Below are 17146 nucleotides of genomic sequence, written 5' to 3' on the forward strand. Positions count from 1 at the left end.
ATTGTGCTACATATTGATTTACTTATCTGTAGCTTTCCCCAATCGTTTGCCAGACACTTTAAATCTAACAAAAGAGGCACAGTCTGACAAGTCAGCCATAATTTGATATCCAGTACTACTTATATTCTTAACAAAGCTGCATAGATAAACACTCCCTTCCTTGTTACCTACCCGTCATCTAGCCAGGGTAACACAAAATGCAGGAAATACCACCATGAGTGTCGGTTACACTGATAGAAAAGATACCATTACCACTGAGAGGTTAGGCTTCATGTTGAATAAAGCAGGACCAGTAACACTTCCTAGCTCCCTGGCTTGTAAGAAGTCATGAGCAGCATGCCAGATCTGAAGGTAAAACCACAAGTAGACACTTAAAGAGATAACAGAGAATTTGAAAGTTTATTCATTGCAAACAAGACGAAAGGCAGTCCAAAAGTAGAACATAAAAATTTAAAATTAGAAAGGAGGGGGCTATTGTCCCTGGATTTGGAAGTAAAGCATCACGCTGCTACACTCCTGAAAGTGACTCAAGCATCAGCATTTGTTCAGGAGTCTGTGAAATCTGATAAACAGATTCACACTTTCTGTTAACTGCTAAAAACCCCCACCGACAGCTATCGGTTTTGCAAACAATCTGGGAGCTGAAGTCAAGTCAGAATGTCTTTTATACTTCTCTCTAGAAGCAGAGGAATCCCAGGCCAAGCTGTATCTAGAAGGAATATGTGGGTGGCCAAACTGCACTAGGACTGACTGAAACAGTTCGGTCCACAGATGTTAGCTCAGGTCAAGACAAAGTGCAAATGTAGGGCAGAAAGGCTATTCCCGATTTGATTCCAGAACAGGAACACATAGATACAAAATTAACAAAAAGTAACCATTCAGTTTTAACCCAATCTACTTCAGTCTGACTGAAGTAACATTTAAATAATACTTAAATGAATGATTATTCAAATAACCGTTAATGTCTGCTTGTCATCGCAGTATATCCCATCAGAATAGCCCGTTTTTAATCCATTCAGCCATAGAAAAATTCCTTTCCAGTTTTCTAGTAAAGGTGGTCCAGAAGAAAATCTACACATACACTCAGGTCACTTAATCCGGGAGTACCTATCACTATTAAAAGATTTCATATGCACAAAGTCACTGAAGCCCCTGCTCTCCCTGTGTCTACACAGTATCATGCATTATTCATGCTACTATCAAACAATTTAAAGTGGCGTAACTTAGAGGTTACTCTACAGAGTTAACAGGATGGAAAACAGGAAGCATGATGGACACTAGAGAGAGAGTGTCCTCTGATGGTAAATATCACAGCAGCTTTGTTTACACAAGCATTTACACCATCTGAAGTACCATGAAACTCAGCACAGTGCACTCCAGTTAAGGTGCACTCCATAAAAGCCTACCAAAACCATCTCTGCTAAAGTCAACAGGATACCAAGCTAGCAGGTTGAAATACCTGCTTTCATAGTGGATCAAAATGAATTTCTGCAGCACAATTTTTTTTTTTTCCTAGTGATATTTCAAGCATACAGCGGAATACCTCCTACAAACTCCTAATGCACCTCACCAGCTCTTTACTCTCCAGAAGGAAGCTGAAGGCTACCTGCCTGTGTCGCCTGGTATAGAAAAAGGTTGCAAAGAAACAGGAGCAGTGTGCAGATTGCCTTTACACCTGGATAACAATTTCCTCAAAGTTCTGTTCTTACGCAATGTAAGTAAGGTTACAGTTGGCTCCACAGGGAAGCAAATACAAGAGTGACAGAAAGGTTAACTGCAGTTCTTTATCTTTTTATAGTGATGCCTGTAACTGTATTTAAACAGGGAGTGGAAGATGATACTATATAACTGAAAGTCTGGCTGACAGCATTTTTCTTCCTAATTTCACCGACACTCCTCACTGGTGGTAAGAAACTTTTCCATTAGTTTATCAGTCCACTTAGTCAAATACATGGCAGTTACCTGCCAGGAAATTTTTAACTATAGTTGCTCTTAAATCTTGCCATCTCTCATGATTTGATCCATATTCTTACAGGAAAAACACACAGCTCTGGAGATCACTATATGATTATGGTTTTCACCAGTGACCTAAAAAATAGTCCAGATGCCAGGAACCAAAAAGTTTTCCTGCTGAAATCTTCCTTCCATGAAGAAAGGTAACCATTGCAGCTATTAAGAACTGCATATGGAGCATGTTTGAATGGCGAAACAGAACCACTTGTCCAATAACAGGAGCACCTGCTCCACAATAATCTCCCCTAAAGAACAGCAAGTATAATGAACCTTTTATTTCACACAGCATAGGAAACCTAGAATACAGCCCATTTGTTCATTCAGCTCTGTATTGCCATTACAGTGAAGATCACCAGAAAGAATAATGAGACCCTGAGTGAAGACCACTGAAAGCTCCAGTTTCTTAATAAACGTCTTTTCTATATTTTACTTTGCACTTCACAGCTGTGAGATGGTTTAACCACTTTATGTTCACTTCGGCTCACTTTGCTAATCAGAAGTGCGGTCCACACTTACCTAGTCCATGAAAACCTGCTTGTTTCACAAGTGATCAGACTTGATCGCTGAAGTGATCGACTCCAGAGTAGCCCATACTCGAAATCAGTCACTCTTAAATTAAAACAGGCTCGTTCAGCTCCAGCACTTGCACTTCAGTCCTTAGACGCCAATTGTTTTACATGATGCTTACCAAAATAAGCTTTTCAAAGTTTGCTTTTATATCAGCTGATGAGTAACTAGCAAATACAACTGCCAACACGACAGCCTCCAGGAGGTCTGCGAGGAGCCAAGCCCCGGAGTTCAATGGCAGTAACGAGGTCTAGGGCACGACCAGTGTAACTGCCAAAGAAATCTGCCTAGGAAGTATGGTAAGTCAGTTGTTCTATTTACCTCTGGTTGGCAGAGAGCAGAAAGGTTTTCCTCTCACTTTTCCCAAGCCCTTCTCCTCCTTCCCCAGCCTTGGCAGCACAGAGTCTGCTAAATCACCCTCTTCCTTATTAGCTTTCGCCAGCCGCAACATGAAGCTGACAATCCTTGACAGCTTCATAGCTGCCCCCAGGTCAGAATGGCAAAGCCGATCATCTTCCTCTGCTGAGGAGGACAGGAGCAGCAGTCTGGAAGGCAGCACAGCATCACTCCCCACTCAGCTCATCATTAGGGCTGCATTTTCAGCAATACTGGCTGGAAACTTTAAGCTTAAATGCACTAAAGCCAAAGTTTACAACCCCAAACTTTCCAAAAGAGCATTCTCGCAAACCACTTTTCAATCACAAGTTTGCAGTTGGTTTCTCATTCACAACGTACCAGCAGGCAGGTACATCCCACTTCACTCCAGCCGGCTGGCAGCAGAGGGCACCACACAATCACCTATGTGATTTATATACTTCCATCATGCTCGCAAGTTAATTTATAGAGCACAAATTACTACTACAACAAGCTACAGGGTGACTCCATAAAGCATGCATCATATCAGATAAAAATGCAGGCAATGAAAGGCAGCTAATGTCCTACAATGCTTTTAGCCAGCAATTCAAAGAAAGAGACGTTCAAGCTTAGTATCTCTCGAGTTCAAATGCCACGTTCCCATAACAGCAGGCATCACGCACAGCGTGGATCTCCAGCCTGACCACACAGGTACAGAGTAGTATCTCTGCAGAGCATCAGAAGTCACATAAATACTTGCATTAGTCCAATCATAAATCACTAGCCCACAAACTAACCCATCTGTGTTTTACGTACTGCAGGACTACACATCAATTAAACATTTCGGCTGAGGATGCCCAGCAGCCGCTGAGGCAGACAGTAGAGATTCAAGAGACAAAAGGAATAGCTGCATTTCTCTTGCTTTTTCCTACCCCCACACCTACAAATCATATGTTTTTACTTATTGAATACTTGTTAAAAAAAGAAAAAGATGAAACTACACAAAAGTCAATCTGCATTACATGAGCATACCGATACATGCATACTGGTGAGCAAAAAAGTACAATCATGAAGTATAAGAAGCTTCTAAGCTAATACTTTTGCTGTCAGCAAAAACACTTCAGTACCTTGACACATCATCCCCATTTAAAGCCATGACACTAGCCAAACCTGTTACACACACCATGAAAAAAGGACTTCCTAGTTCATATCATCTGTTGAGCGACTGTACATACACAGTGATAAAGGACACTTCCGAGCACGCAGCTGTAGTGAAGAGTAACTCAATGCATCAGCTTTTCTAAAGAGATCTGCAGCATGACCTTGAGGCCAAGACCTTGATGACTTAAGGCCATCCCTTCTCTGCGGAGCAAGAAGCACCCAACAGAGCTGCAGAAGAACAAACCCAAAGGCAGAAGGAAAGAACACAGAACTAATCCACCTTATTAGAGCAATACATTATTTTCAGCCACCATAATGTTTCCCCTGAACATGTAAATACAGAAGCAATTAGCTGCCTAGGCACTTCTGCAGAAACCATTTAGCATAATCTTTCCTAGAATATATTTACATGGCTCCTGATTGCTTAATTTTCTGACACGTTTGTTTCAGGGACTAGAAAGATTAAATAAGGCAAAATCGCCTACACTGATACATTGCCATTTTGAAGGTAACATGCAGCACAAGATAGACAACAAAACAAAACTCCTAGTAGGGTTTAAATTTCAAAATTTTAGCGTCATAACTCTATGTTCTAGGAATTGCTTTACAGTTTTAATTCAGCTGTTTCTTAAAACCTTTTCCCCCCTTTTGCTGTTACTCTGAAAGATAAAATTCCTGACTGAAACAGCAGACACCATTTAAAGAGAAAGAATGAGCCTGGACAGAGATTTCATTGAAAAGCTCAATTCTGTATCACATCCGAAATGTCCTCAATTCAAAGATTAGCCTGCACAAAAAGGCAAATTAAAGCCAGAAACAGAAGAAAATCTTTTCTGACTGCTATGAATATCATTTTTTATGATATAGCCTCCTATCATCTAGAGTTTTGGTATTAAGAAGTCAGCTCTTCCGAATGGCTTCATGAACAAGCAGACAAACAGCATATTCATTTACAAGCTGGAAGTTGATTAGTAAAGTACAAAACCCATGAATGCTTGTCAGGACCAACGAAGAGAGGCTGGAACCGTTGAATCTGAGGATGCCCAAAAACCTCTCTGCAGTCAGCTGGCAGATACCTCTATGACAACAGTTTAAAAAAAAATTTTTTTGTTTGTCTTTATTCTGCTTCATCTGAAACTATTTTTACCAAGGCAGCCAGCTGTCCTTTAGGGTTTGTCTTCCCTTGCTCAGCATAACAGGACCTTCATTTCAGGGCCCAATCCTTCAAAAAAATAGGCATATGATACAAATATATCTTCACTCACAGACCCACTGCAGCCCGTAACTCCACTTTAATTAGACTGGAAGATGAAGTCTTCAGCCTAAAACCCAGTAACCCTGATTTACACAAGTGCAGAGAGGTTTTATTGCGAATTCTCCTGTAAGCCGCACAGACATTTCCTGCCCAGCTCAACACACCATCAAAACCAAAGCAGATCTCAATTTATTGACAGCTGCCATACTTTAAACAGACATAAAGAAAAACGGAGGCAACGTTCTGTACAACACAGGCAATACGGGATATCTAAATACCGAGAACACTCAACATACACAGAAATCAGCAGTGATGTACTGCACTGTAGGAACTGCCTGCCTTACAGCTACCCAAAGCCCACAGTACAAGGACAATTTTGGAAGACCAAAAATAAAGTCAGCTTGTCACCGTTTTTTCCTCCCTTATAGATTTAACCAGAATTAACTGCTACTTCCAACAAGGAACTTTGAAGCCTCCTAAGAATAATTACCAACTTTCTCCTCACAACCTCTGGAAGACATGGGATTTTACAATGGTCTTCATTTTGCCATAACACCGTATCACGTGAAGCTATGGAGCAGTGGACTACAGGGCTTGATTTTTATCAGCCATGCAAAACAGATCCCCTGCATCCAACAGAAATACAAGCATAAGGCAGTAACATCAGGAACTCCAAGCACGTAATGTTCACTGTGTACGTTAAAGGGATTTCTGTGCAGGTTTGAGGATCCACTACAAATTTATGTTTTATGGCAGGTAACAGCTGATCCCTTTCCCTACCAGCATGGGACTTTACAAGGATATGACCATGGTTATACCTAGACTCGCACCAAATGCTTGAATTTGAAAAAACATTTCTTCTGGGAAGGAAGAGCTCAGTCTCAGTTTGACTACACCTCTTTCTGAGAGCCTTCTCTCCCTCAGAGCAGAAATTGCCACAGTAGTCTTCTCCACCTTTATGGCGCAGTCATAGCAGCAAGTCTCCAAGGAGGGAAAGATTTAGACAACTAAGAGCTTCAAGTGGTTTTGAACAAGCAGAGCCTTGTAGAGTGGCAGCTGAACTGATAGTTACACACCAACATTTCAAGCTTTCAAGTCCCAATCATTCTTAATGGTACAAAGCCAAACCCAGAAGGGGATAAAGCAATTACATAGCCAAAAGGAAATGCAGCTAAAGTAAGCTTCCAAACGTCTAATTTGGGTGATCTAGCCTTCCTGTCTCACACACTAAGCAGAAGGGTTTGTCTGTTAAATTTACTACTACACCAGTGGGACAAGAAAGGAATGCAGTCATGTGCTGCAATAACGTCAGGCCATGTATCCAGCAGGCATCCTCTGCCTCTCTCAGGAAGAGTTATCTGCTCCTCTTTTCCCAAAGGAGGATCAGTACACAGACATAATCTTCAAGCTCCACCTGGTACTTTCTGCTAGCCCTTGCCTTAAACTCTGTGGGGACCCAGAGGTAACGGGTGATGTTTGTTCCCCATACCTTCCCAAGGCAGGTAAAGAGAAATGGCACAGAAGCGCACTTTTGGGAGGCAGAATTACTGTCCTTTTCTATGCAAGGATGGGACAAGCTCCCCTTCCTTACTCCCTGCAGCAAGGAGCAAAGACCTTGCTTTATCCCCTTACCAAGCTCAGCCAATAAAGGCAAGCAGACCCTCCGGTCCCCGCATCTGTGAATTGCCCAGAAAGTACTCGCGTTTCCCCTCCAACACAGACACAGGCTACAGAAAAGCATCTCCTTCCTCAGGGGCACAGAAGCCCACTCCCTGCGCTCTTCTCCCCCTCCTCTATAAGAGGCGGCTGCTGCTTCTCGCCCCCCCCCAGCCACCGCCGAGGCTTCCCTCTTGTGACAAGGGAGAGGGAGGCACCCATCCCCTACACAAACCGCTTCTGCCCTCAGCTCATGTGAAGGTGGCTGCTCCCACTCCCACGGGAGCCGCCACCCCCCCGCCCCGCACCGCACCCAGCGGCTCCCACCTCCCCTCCCACGCACACGAGGGACCGCTCAGCTCCCCCCCCCCCCTCCCCGCCGCCGCCGCCACCACCACCACTCACCGGCGCTTCGCCGGCCGCTGCCCCCGGCGGCCCCGCGGCGGCGGCCCCCTCCCCGCCGGCCGCCCCACCGCCTTCCAGCTGCCGCTCGCGGTAGAGGGACCAGAGCCCCACGTTGGGCAAGAAGACGAGGGCGGCCAGCGCCAGCCCCACCGCCTGCAGCAGCCGCTTCTGCTTCCGCCGCATCGGAGCCGCCGCCGGGAGGAGGAGGAGGAGGAGGGAGAGAGCGCGGCCCGGCCCGGCCGCCCCCGCCGCCGCCCTGAGGGAGCCCAACTTTCCCCCGCGCGCGCGGCGACAGCGGCGGGCGGCAACTCCGGCACTTCCGCTCCGCTCCGCGCGCGGGGGAGGCGTGGCCTCTGCGGCCCCGCCCACCGCCGCCGGAGGGCGGTGCGGCCCCGCCCCGCCCTGCCGAGCCCGCGCCCCCTCCTCTGCTTCCCCCCCCCTCCCCCGGGCCCGTCCGCTCCCCACTAATGACTCTCCCTTAATGACTCTCTAATAACGACTCTCGAAGGATGCCGTGGCACCGGCGGGTGCCTGGCTGGGCGCCGCGGGAGAGGGCGGGGAGCGGGCTCCAAACCGGCCGGCGGTGGGGGAAAACAAGGTGGTTAATTGCTTCAGAGCGGCTCCGCAATTAGCAGCCCGGCGGCATTAACCACGGACATTAAGCGACGGCCCCTGCGGCAGAAGCTGGCCGGGCGCTGCGGGGTGAGCGGGCGCTCCGCGCCGGTTAATGCTCTCCCTAAAAAATACAAGGCATGGAGCACGTTGGGATGTGGGGAGGGATGGGGCCGGCACCGGAGGAGACCGGCGGGGGGAACGGCGAGCAGGAACCGGCCCGCGGGGTTAAGGGGGGCCCAGGGCCTGGGCTGGGCTCTCCAGGGGGGGTAAGAGCAGCCTGGTGGGGTGCAGGTGCTCCCCAAAGGGCTACAGCTCGCCCCACGGGCACACGGCAACTGGGGGACAAGGGTGCCGTCCACAGCGCTCCATGGATGGAGATGCCATCAGCCTGTCAGCTGGCCTTACCGACAGGCGGGATTGCTCCACATCAGCTCCCTGGCGATGGCTCCCATTAAAAAGGAATGCTGTTTATTCGGGTACCAATTAAGCGGCTGCTACTGTACCATAAACTAGATAATTTATAGGCACGGGATGGTGGGTTTTTTTAAGAAGAAAACAACGGCGGTACAGCTTTTCCAAAACTGGGGAGTGGATTCATTTCTTCAATGAAGAGCAAACAGCCCTCGTGATTAGGAAGATGCCCTGCCAGCGGAACAGCCGTGCGGCTCGGCTAATGTCAATAGCAAAGCTGTGACAATCCAGTGCCCTGCTGGGGGGACTGGTAAAATAAATATTAGGTCTCTTCCAATGTAAATCCACGCAGGGAAATTTTTGTTTCCTAGAACAACAACAACAGAAAGTCTATGAAAACCATCACACACCCCAGCATTTGCAGTTCTTGCCACCCTCGCCCCGCACCAGCAAGTGGATTTAAACTCAAATAAACTTCCATAACCCACTAGATGGCATCTTCCAGCAGATTTCAGTGCCTGCTGCGAGAGCCAAGTTATCAAGGAAAGCATTTAATTTAGAGAGCAGGTTACAGTTCCTAAGTCTAACTACATGTTAAGGCAGCTTGTACTTTCATTTTAATTATCGATGAGAATTTGTCGCCAGCTGATTTCTTTACTAGAAATGTTAATGCTTTCATTGTTCCTCTTTGGGTGGAGAAGATACCGACCCGTGAAATCCCTTTGCTCCTGCCTTTAGAGCAAAACATATTCCCTTTATCATCACTGAATCACCTCCGGCAGCGCAGAGACTTTGGCCGCTGTTGAATAATGCATAGCCACTGAAATTGTACAACAGTAAAGCTACATATACATTGCCTGGTACTGTGAGAATCTAGGCTGGAAAGCTACAATACCTCTGATTTAATACTGCAGTGCCAGCGTACTGCCATATGGACCCTTATAATAACATCCACATCCCCGTGCCTCTGCAAGAGCTCTTTGAAAAGTGGTTGTGAAATAGCAGGCGGTTTCGTAGGTATGCACATAGGATTACAGTCTGCCCTTGGCAGAACATCCTCGTTTATATAAAGAAATGACAGCCACAAAGTTTGAGAGTTAATTAAAAGAAAGCTACTAGCTGGCTTGACATATGTTTAAATTTAGGATTGTGAGCCTGCTTGCTAAATTAAATGTTTGCCTCGTAAATTGACTTCAGCAGAGTTGCACAAGTTTTAACTGGGAACAGAATATGGCCGGTGCTGCAGGTAGATCAGTATTTTGTATATGAGAGCATCCTGAACGATCAACCCCTCTGAAGAGCCTCGTAGGAATTGAAGTCTGGCTGCACCTCAGTGATCACACTGGAAATGGATGCTCCACGTCTTTCTTTCCCACTTTAAGATGGAGTGAATCCTGTTGAGGTTACCAAGTAAAATCATTTATACCCCATGCAGCTGCCTCGGTCCCAAATAAATAGGTGTGTTTCTTCTATTAAAGGTCCAGCATTTCTCCCTCTCCTCTTTCTCCTTAAGTGTTTTGGTGGAGATGGAGCTCTGATTTTGGCCTGTTGGATGCAATGCCTTGGGGATTAATTGGGTACATGCAAAATAAACATGGATTTATGTTTCTCAGAAAGAAGAAACCCTGTGGCTGCTAAGCTTCTAACTGGAAAGGGAAACGGTGTACCTTCCCCAGGCATCTTTTCAAAACAAATATAGGGTAAATTAATAGTAGCTCAATCCCCGTCTGGAAGCTCCCTTTGCCAGCGAGCTGGGTTGCCGGGTTTGCAGCTCATGTGTTGAGATGCTGCAGGGCAGAGTGCAGCAAAAGTGGGTAGCGGCATCATGAAGCCTTGGATGAAGGATGAGGAGTAGGGGTGACCAGAGGGACTTGGTCAGCAGATGCTGGGAGAGGGCAATAGAGCATCGCAAAATTCTAATAGGAGTGGATGTGACAGGAGTTCCTGGGATAAAGCCCACAGATGGCATGACAGCATGGAAACGAGATGGCAAAGATGCAGGGAATCGGGGCTCTCCTGCCTTCTGGTCTCCTCTGGCTGCAGCTCCTCAGGGCAAGGACTGACTCTTGTGAAGGGCTGGATTCTGACCTTGGGACTCCTGCAGGGGTGGGTAATGGAAAGCAGTGGGTCCTTTGCATCCCTGCAAGAGAGCTGAATGGTTATGGGATCACCCCCTCCTGTTAAGTGATGAGTGGCTTTCCATGCCCCCAGCTGCTGTGCCAGCCTAACAGCATGGGTTAGGGGAAGAAAATACTGCTGGAGGGATGGCATATCTGCCTCTAATAGCAAGGGGGAAATGAGGACTAAAATACCATCCAAGAGCCTGTTAGTTTTTTTTCTCAGGTTCACGGATACTGCAGATACATGTTGCCACTACAGGGGATGGAGTGGGAAACTCCAGTCCAGGTCTCCATGTCTGCACTGTACCTTGTGTCAGACGGCTGCACCCGTAGGGAAAGTCAACTCCTCCACTTGTCCTTTGAGTGGGTTTTTGGGTAGATGTTTGTACACTGGTGATGCTTTCTCTTTTCTGCAAATCTTGTTTTTAACCAGGAGGAGACAAGGAAAAAAAATATTTTTAAAAATGAATGAACCTCAGCCGTGGCTGTGTGCCCTGGTTTGGCTGGGCTAGAGTTAATTTTCTTCCTAGTAGCTGGTATAGTGCAGTGTTTTGGATTTAGTATGAGAATAATGTTGATAAAACACTGATGGTTTTAGTTGTTGCTAAGTAGTGTTTATACTAAGTCAAGGATTTTTCAGCTTCTCATGCCCAGCCAGCAAGAAGGCTGGAGGGGCACAAGAAGTTGGGAGGGGACACAGCCAGGACAGCTGACCCAAACTGACCAAAGGGATATTCCATACCATAGGACGTCATGCTCGGCATCTAAAGCTGGGGGAAGAAGAAGGAAGGGGGGGACATTCAGAGTGATGGCGTTTGTCTTCCCAAGTAACCGTTAGGCGTGATGGGGCCCTGCTTTCCTGGAGATGGCTGAACACCTGCCTGCCCATGGGAAGTGGTGAATGAATTCCTTGTTTTGCTTTGCTTGTGCGTGCGGCTTTTGCTTTACCTATTAAACTGTCTTTATCTCAGCTCACGAGTTTTCTCACTTTTACTCTTCTGATTCTGTCCCCCATCCCACTGGGGGGGAGTGAGCGAGCGGCTGCGTGGTGCTTAGTTGCCGGCTGGGGCTAAACCATGACAGTCCTTTTTGGCACCCAATGTGGGGCTCGAACCCACGAGATTTTTGACTTTGACCCTTCCTATTCTCTCCCCCATCCCACCTGGGGGGGAGTGAGCGAGCAGGGAGTGGGGTTAAACCATGACACTGTGTCACAACAGGACTTTTTTTTTCCATGGCATTTCTTTATCATTCAGTGTTTATTGGTTGAAGTTCAGCTCAAATCTCATGTGAACAGAATTGATTTGTTGGGGATTTTTTCCCCCTTTTTCTTTCCCAATAAAAGGCAATACCCAGGAACCGGCTTACCTGTTGGTAGGAGCACAGCCCTCCTCTGCTGCTCAGCAGGGGGGTGCCTGCCAGCACTGCCCCCCACAGCAATCCTGCTGGGCTCTCCCAAAACCAGGAGCTGCTTCCAGCCAGCACTTGAGATGCTGTGAAACAATGCAAATGCTTGAATAGCTCAGAGAAGTGAGGATGATTACAGGCTTTTAAAAAGAAATTGCAAGCCCTGGCACTGCGGGAGGGCATCCAACCCTCTCCCCATCCCTCCCAGGGATGGAGAGACAGCATCAACATCCATGAATCCTTGTCCCCTGGCTGGGAAGCAAGGTAGGGAGTTATCTGTGGCGTGACTGACCTGTGGGTTTATCTGCATAGGACAGACCTATGTACATCTTTTAGCAGAAAAATAAATAAAATAAAAACGCTGATATTCCCAGTGGATCCACCTGAGCAAGCAAAATCCCCACAGTCAACAGGGAAATCTGCCAGCATTTACTTTGGACAAACAGAGCCCAGCGGTGTGGGGCAGGAGAAGGCGGCTGAAGCTGGATGCTGGTGGAGGATGCTCAGGGTCTTGCTTGGAAAGCAGTGCCCTCACCAGCGGTCACTCCTCCAGCCTGGTGCAAAGTGGAAGGAGCGGCTGGGTCTGTCTGCAGCCTGGAGAGATGCAAAAGCAACCAAGCTGCTGGAAGTATTTCCCGGAGTGTAACACTCCTTTAACTCCCCTGGCCTTAAATCAGGTGGGTAATTTCACTGATCGCCTGTGGCAGGGAAAATTGCTGATGTCTAAGTTGAAGCACAGCCCTGGAGGACGAGGCGGCGATGGCTTGCTGGGAGGATAAATACTGGAGTAGAGCGTGAAGCAAGGAGGGATGTGAGCCTCATGCATTCCACATTACAGATGCACCAACATATCCAGAGATTTGCTTTGCATGGGAACGTGCTTTTCCCCGGGAGTAACCTGAATCCATTGCCCACCTCTGGGCCAGGCTGCCCAACTGGTAGGACCATTAGTGGTTGAGGAGAAAGTCCTTGCTGCACTTTGCAGGGTCCCTGCTCTCCTCTCTGGGCTTTGGTGGTCGGCAAGGACCTTGCTTCTCCAGGCAAAGCCTTGCACAATACCACGTCACGCTGCTTTAGTTCTAGCACTGTTTTCCCAAAGCAGCCCTGACAGTTTGTTCATAACGATCAGTGAGGCTCAGTTTGGGGATGAGGAGACAGAGGGTCTATTCCTGGCCATCTACTCAAGTAACCTTACTTTTAAAAAAAATGAAAACCGCAACTGTTGTTGCAGTCTTTCTGGCTGGAATAGGCAATGAGCCTTATCTGCTCCCTCTGCTCTGAATTCAGAGCTGCTGCAATGAATCGGACTGATTCCAAGTCCAGCGGAGCCAGCCAGGCAGACTGCAGTCAAGATGTCCCTAAAACTCCCTGGCTCCCGCTTCTCTGAGCACACCATGAATTTTGAGACCAACATTTTCTGTGCTTCTCGAGGGATTTGGAAGCTCACGCTCTAATAATTAAGGCAGCTTTGAACATCTTACCCTTCAGCCTCACTTTTCTGACTGTTTCCCGTAGCAGCTGTTAGTGCTTGGAACAGGTACTGGCTTTTAAAATATGCTCGCCATGGGCTTGCATGGTTTTAGCAAGGAGGAACTTAAAGAGATTCTCCAATGCATATATGAGAGCAACATAGAGCTGATTTCGAGGGAGGTTTGCAGCTTTCCTATGAACATGAGTAGTTTGTGCATCACTGAGCTGAACCTGGAGGAGAGGTCTGCTCTTCTTCCAGCTCGCTGGATGCACTCCAGGATGAGAGGAACATTGCTTGGGTCTAAGGTCTTCTTCAGGCTGGATCTGCAGTGGATCAAGAACACTTATGTGCTCAAGCTCTCCTTTAACAGGTTATTTGCTAAGTGTGATAAACTCTGCTTACACCATTAAAAAATAACCTTATGGAAAGGGGAAAGAAGGATAAAGATGCTTAACCCAGCACTGAAATAGCTAGTGCCGAAGATAGCCAGGAGAAAGGGAAAAATAAAGCTGGTTATGAGAAAGTTTAAGTGAAGTGCATAAAAACTTAAGCTATATGGATAGTATCACCTCGAGTTACTGCACTCAGCCCCACCAAGGGGAGAGGAGCAAAGGCTATAACACATAAATAGAGGAGAATCAAATTCAGAACAGATGTCAAGAAGCACCTTCCCACGTGGAGAATCAAAAAAGCGGGGAATGACCTGCCAGGCAAGGCTGGAGTGGACACACTGGGGCTTTCCAAGGTGAGATGTATCCCTGGAGCACAAGCCTGGGGCTAAGCACAGAGCGAGATGTGCCAAATGGCCTCTGTGGGATCCTGCCCTGCCTTCTGCATCTACATAAAATCAGCTTCAGGATTTTTCATACTGAAAAAAAAATGACTGCCATCAGAAGGGCAGCCCTTCTCATGGGAACCTCCTGCTTCTTCAGCCCCGTGGATTGAAAGTGTGAGATGTTCAGCCTTGGAGGGGATCCAAGCAACCCAGCAGATGCCCTTGCCCATCGCCCACGGGGTGCCCACCCGAGGGAGAAGGTGGCATTGCTGCCACCTGAGCAGTGAGCCAGTGCAGGGGGTGTGCAGCGGTGTCATGGTTTAACCCCAGCCGGCAGCTAAGCACCACGCAGCCGCTCGCTCGCTCCCCCACCCACCCAGTGGGACGGGGGAGAGAATCAGGAAAAAAAACCTCGTGAGTTGAGATAAAGACAGTTTAATAGGACAGAAAGGGATGAAAAACAATGATAATGATAATAATAATATGACAATAGTAATACTAAAAGAATTAAACTATACAAAGCAGGTGGTGCACAATGCAATTGCTCACCACTCGTTGACCGATGCCCAGTTAGTTCCTGAGCCACGATCTGCCCCCCCCAGCCAACTCCCCCAGTTTATATACTGGGCATGATGTCATATGGTATGGAATAGCTCTTTGGCCAGTTTGGGTCAGCTGTCCTGGCTGTGTCCCCTCCCAACTTCTTGTGCCCCTCCAGCCTTCTTGCTGGCTGGGCATGAGAAGCTGAAAAATCCTTGGCTTAGTATAAACACTACTTAGCAACAACTAAAAACATCAGTGTTATCAACATTATTTTCCTACTAAATCCAAACCATAACACTATACCAGCTACTAAGAAGAAAATTAACTCTGTGCTAGCCGAAACCAGGACATGTGGGGGCTTCTCCCCAGGACACAAATCTCCCCACCTTCCCCATGAATCCTGCTGGAGCATGTCTTGCAGACATTGATTTCTGCCGCTGCCGGATGAGCATTTGGCGGCTGAAGTGGCTGCTAGCAGGTGTCTCAAGTGCCCGACTGCAAGGCACGGTGCTGAGCCTGCCCTTGCTGAGCTGCTTTTCCAGCGGGAGGAAGGCTCTCCTTTCTTAAAATAGGTCCTCTCCAAGGGCTCTTGTGTTCAAGAGCCAGAAGGAAACCAGGTCCTTTGTCCTTTATTTTCCATCTCTAAAAAGAAAGGCAGAAAAAACAGTGTTTGAGAAGCAAAAAAGCAAGGCAGACGTGGTGTGGGATGGGATGAGAGGATGAGATTGGGAGGGCAGGTGCCCGATGGTATGGCGGTGCTGACCCGTGGCGATGCACCGGGAGAGCCCAGAGCTCCGTGCCGCCAGGAGCTCGCTGCTCAGGCCCGCGGGATGAGTTGTACCAGGTCAGGTCAGCACTTCTGCTGTGTTTGAAAGACATTGCCCTCAGCATCTTCAAGGAGCTTCGCACCTCCAGGCTGCCGTGTGGTTCCAGGTAGCCATCAGTCAGCGATGGAGTTGCTCAGCTGTTCAGTGTATTTTCCCAGTTTTTTATCTTTTAGAGATGAACTCATATCGTAAAGCCAGAGGTTTGGATACCCTCCTGTTTCCTTTCTCCTGCCCAGTCTCCCCAGGGTTGCTTTCGTTCTTTCTGTTGCTTCAGAATCTGCTAATGCTTCTGGCCTCTGAGACACACAAAGACATTGTGTAAGGAATTGTACAGCTCCCCTTCCGTCAGCTGAACCTTGTAGTTCAACCGAAATCCCATTATTCTTTAATATATGGAAGTACACACAGACTATCTGGAGGTCAATGAAGAGGCAGTTGTCTCTTTTGAAGGCCCTGTCCCGACAGGCATTTCTAACAGGCAGACGCTCCTTTGGAGGTGTTTTTTCCTTCTTTGACTACAGAAGATGCTACAGTGACTCACTTGGACCAGACGTTTGTGCTTGGACAGCTGAAGCTCAGCACGCAGAGTGCTGCCTTCATCCTGAAGGTCCCAAATGTCCTTCCTTCTTCTCCCCCTGCAATCTGCAGTCCATCCCTCCCATCCTCCTCCTCCTTCTTCTTCTCCTCCTGCCCTGTGAGGCAGCCCAGCTGGTCACCAGTCTCCTGGGGCAGCGAAGAACAACCTTAAGTGGCTGCATGCATGAGAGGCGGTGATTAACCTGGGACCATCAGGAAAACTCACTGTGACAAGCTCTCAGTGCTGGCAATCTGCCTGTGCTCCCCAGGCTCCTTCTGCAGGGAAGAGGACATGGAGGCACCGGCGTTGGGCTGGGGTGGGGGTAGGAAAAGAGGAGGGATGATGCTGCCTTTGGAGGAAGCCTGGGAAGCAAAACTGTGCATGTCCCATACCCGTGTTGCTTAGAAGGTCAGTCTGCAGGGCCAACACGAGATACCAGAGACATCCCAGGCTATGGTTGTCGTATCACATTGCTGTTACTATCGCCGAGGATTTGTAATTCAGCAGCCCTATGGTTAAGACTTGAGCTTATTGATCAAGGCACTGTGCAGAGATTTCTGCCTTATTCCCAGGGGATACAGCAGGATGAAAGATAACTGGCAGCTTCTTCCAGTGTGCTAATGACTATCATCTTGCAGTACATAGCACTGCAAGACAAAGCACTTCCCACGGGATTTCGCCAGACTCTCCCTCTGGGGAAACACACCTAAAAGCTTCAGAGGAGTCAGGAAAATCCATCTTCCCAGACAGACCTGAGGCTGAGCCCTGTCCGTATCACGGAGAGGCAGCAGAGGGGAAATAACAGCCGCAAAAGTCCCTTGGCCTGAGCTGTGTGGTCACTGTCATGGCAGGCCAGGGTCAGAGGGGTGGCATCAGGGGTCCCCCTATTACCAAGGTAGAGGCAAAGGGGAGGCGTTCGTGGTCTGCTGTGCCCCAGCATGCCCGGCTGCAAATCTGGTGTCTGCTTCCTTAATTTGTTGGAAACTGGA

The 17146-nt window shown here is 47.8% G+C and overlaps 1 protein-coding gene across 1 annotated transcript in view; it reads right to left on the reverse strand.

The window, feature by feature from the left end:
- The window catches only part of GALNT10 (polypeptide N-acetylgalactosaminyltransferase 10), an 84903-nt gene extending 77309 nt beyond the window's left edge, over window positions 1–7594 (reverse strand). The window contains exon 1 of the mRNA XM_050905348.1: window positions 7418–7594. Coding sequence (XP_050761305.1) covers window positions 7418–7594 — 177 coding nt within the window. The remainder of the gene's footprint in view (window positions 1–7417) is intronic.
- Window positions 7595–17146: the final 9552 nt, after the last annotated feature.

This window comes from Gymnogyps californianus, chromosome 14 (assembly GCF_018139145.2).
Source record: "Gymnogyps californianus isolate 813 chromosome 14, ASM1813914v2, whole genome shotgun sequence".
Classification (NCBI taxonomy): Eukaryota; Metazoa; Chordata; class Aves; order Accipitriformes; family Cathartidae; genus Gymnogyps; species Gymnogyps californianus.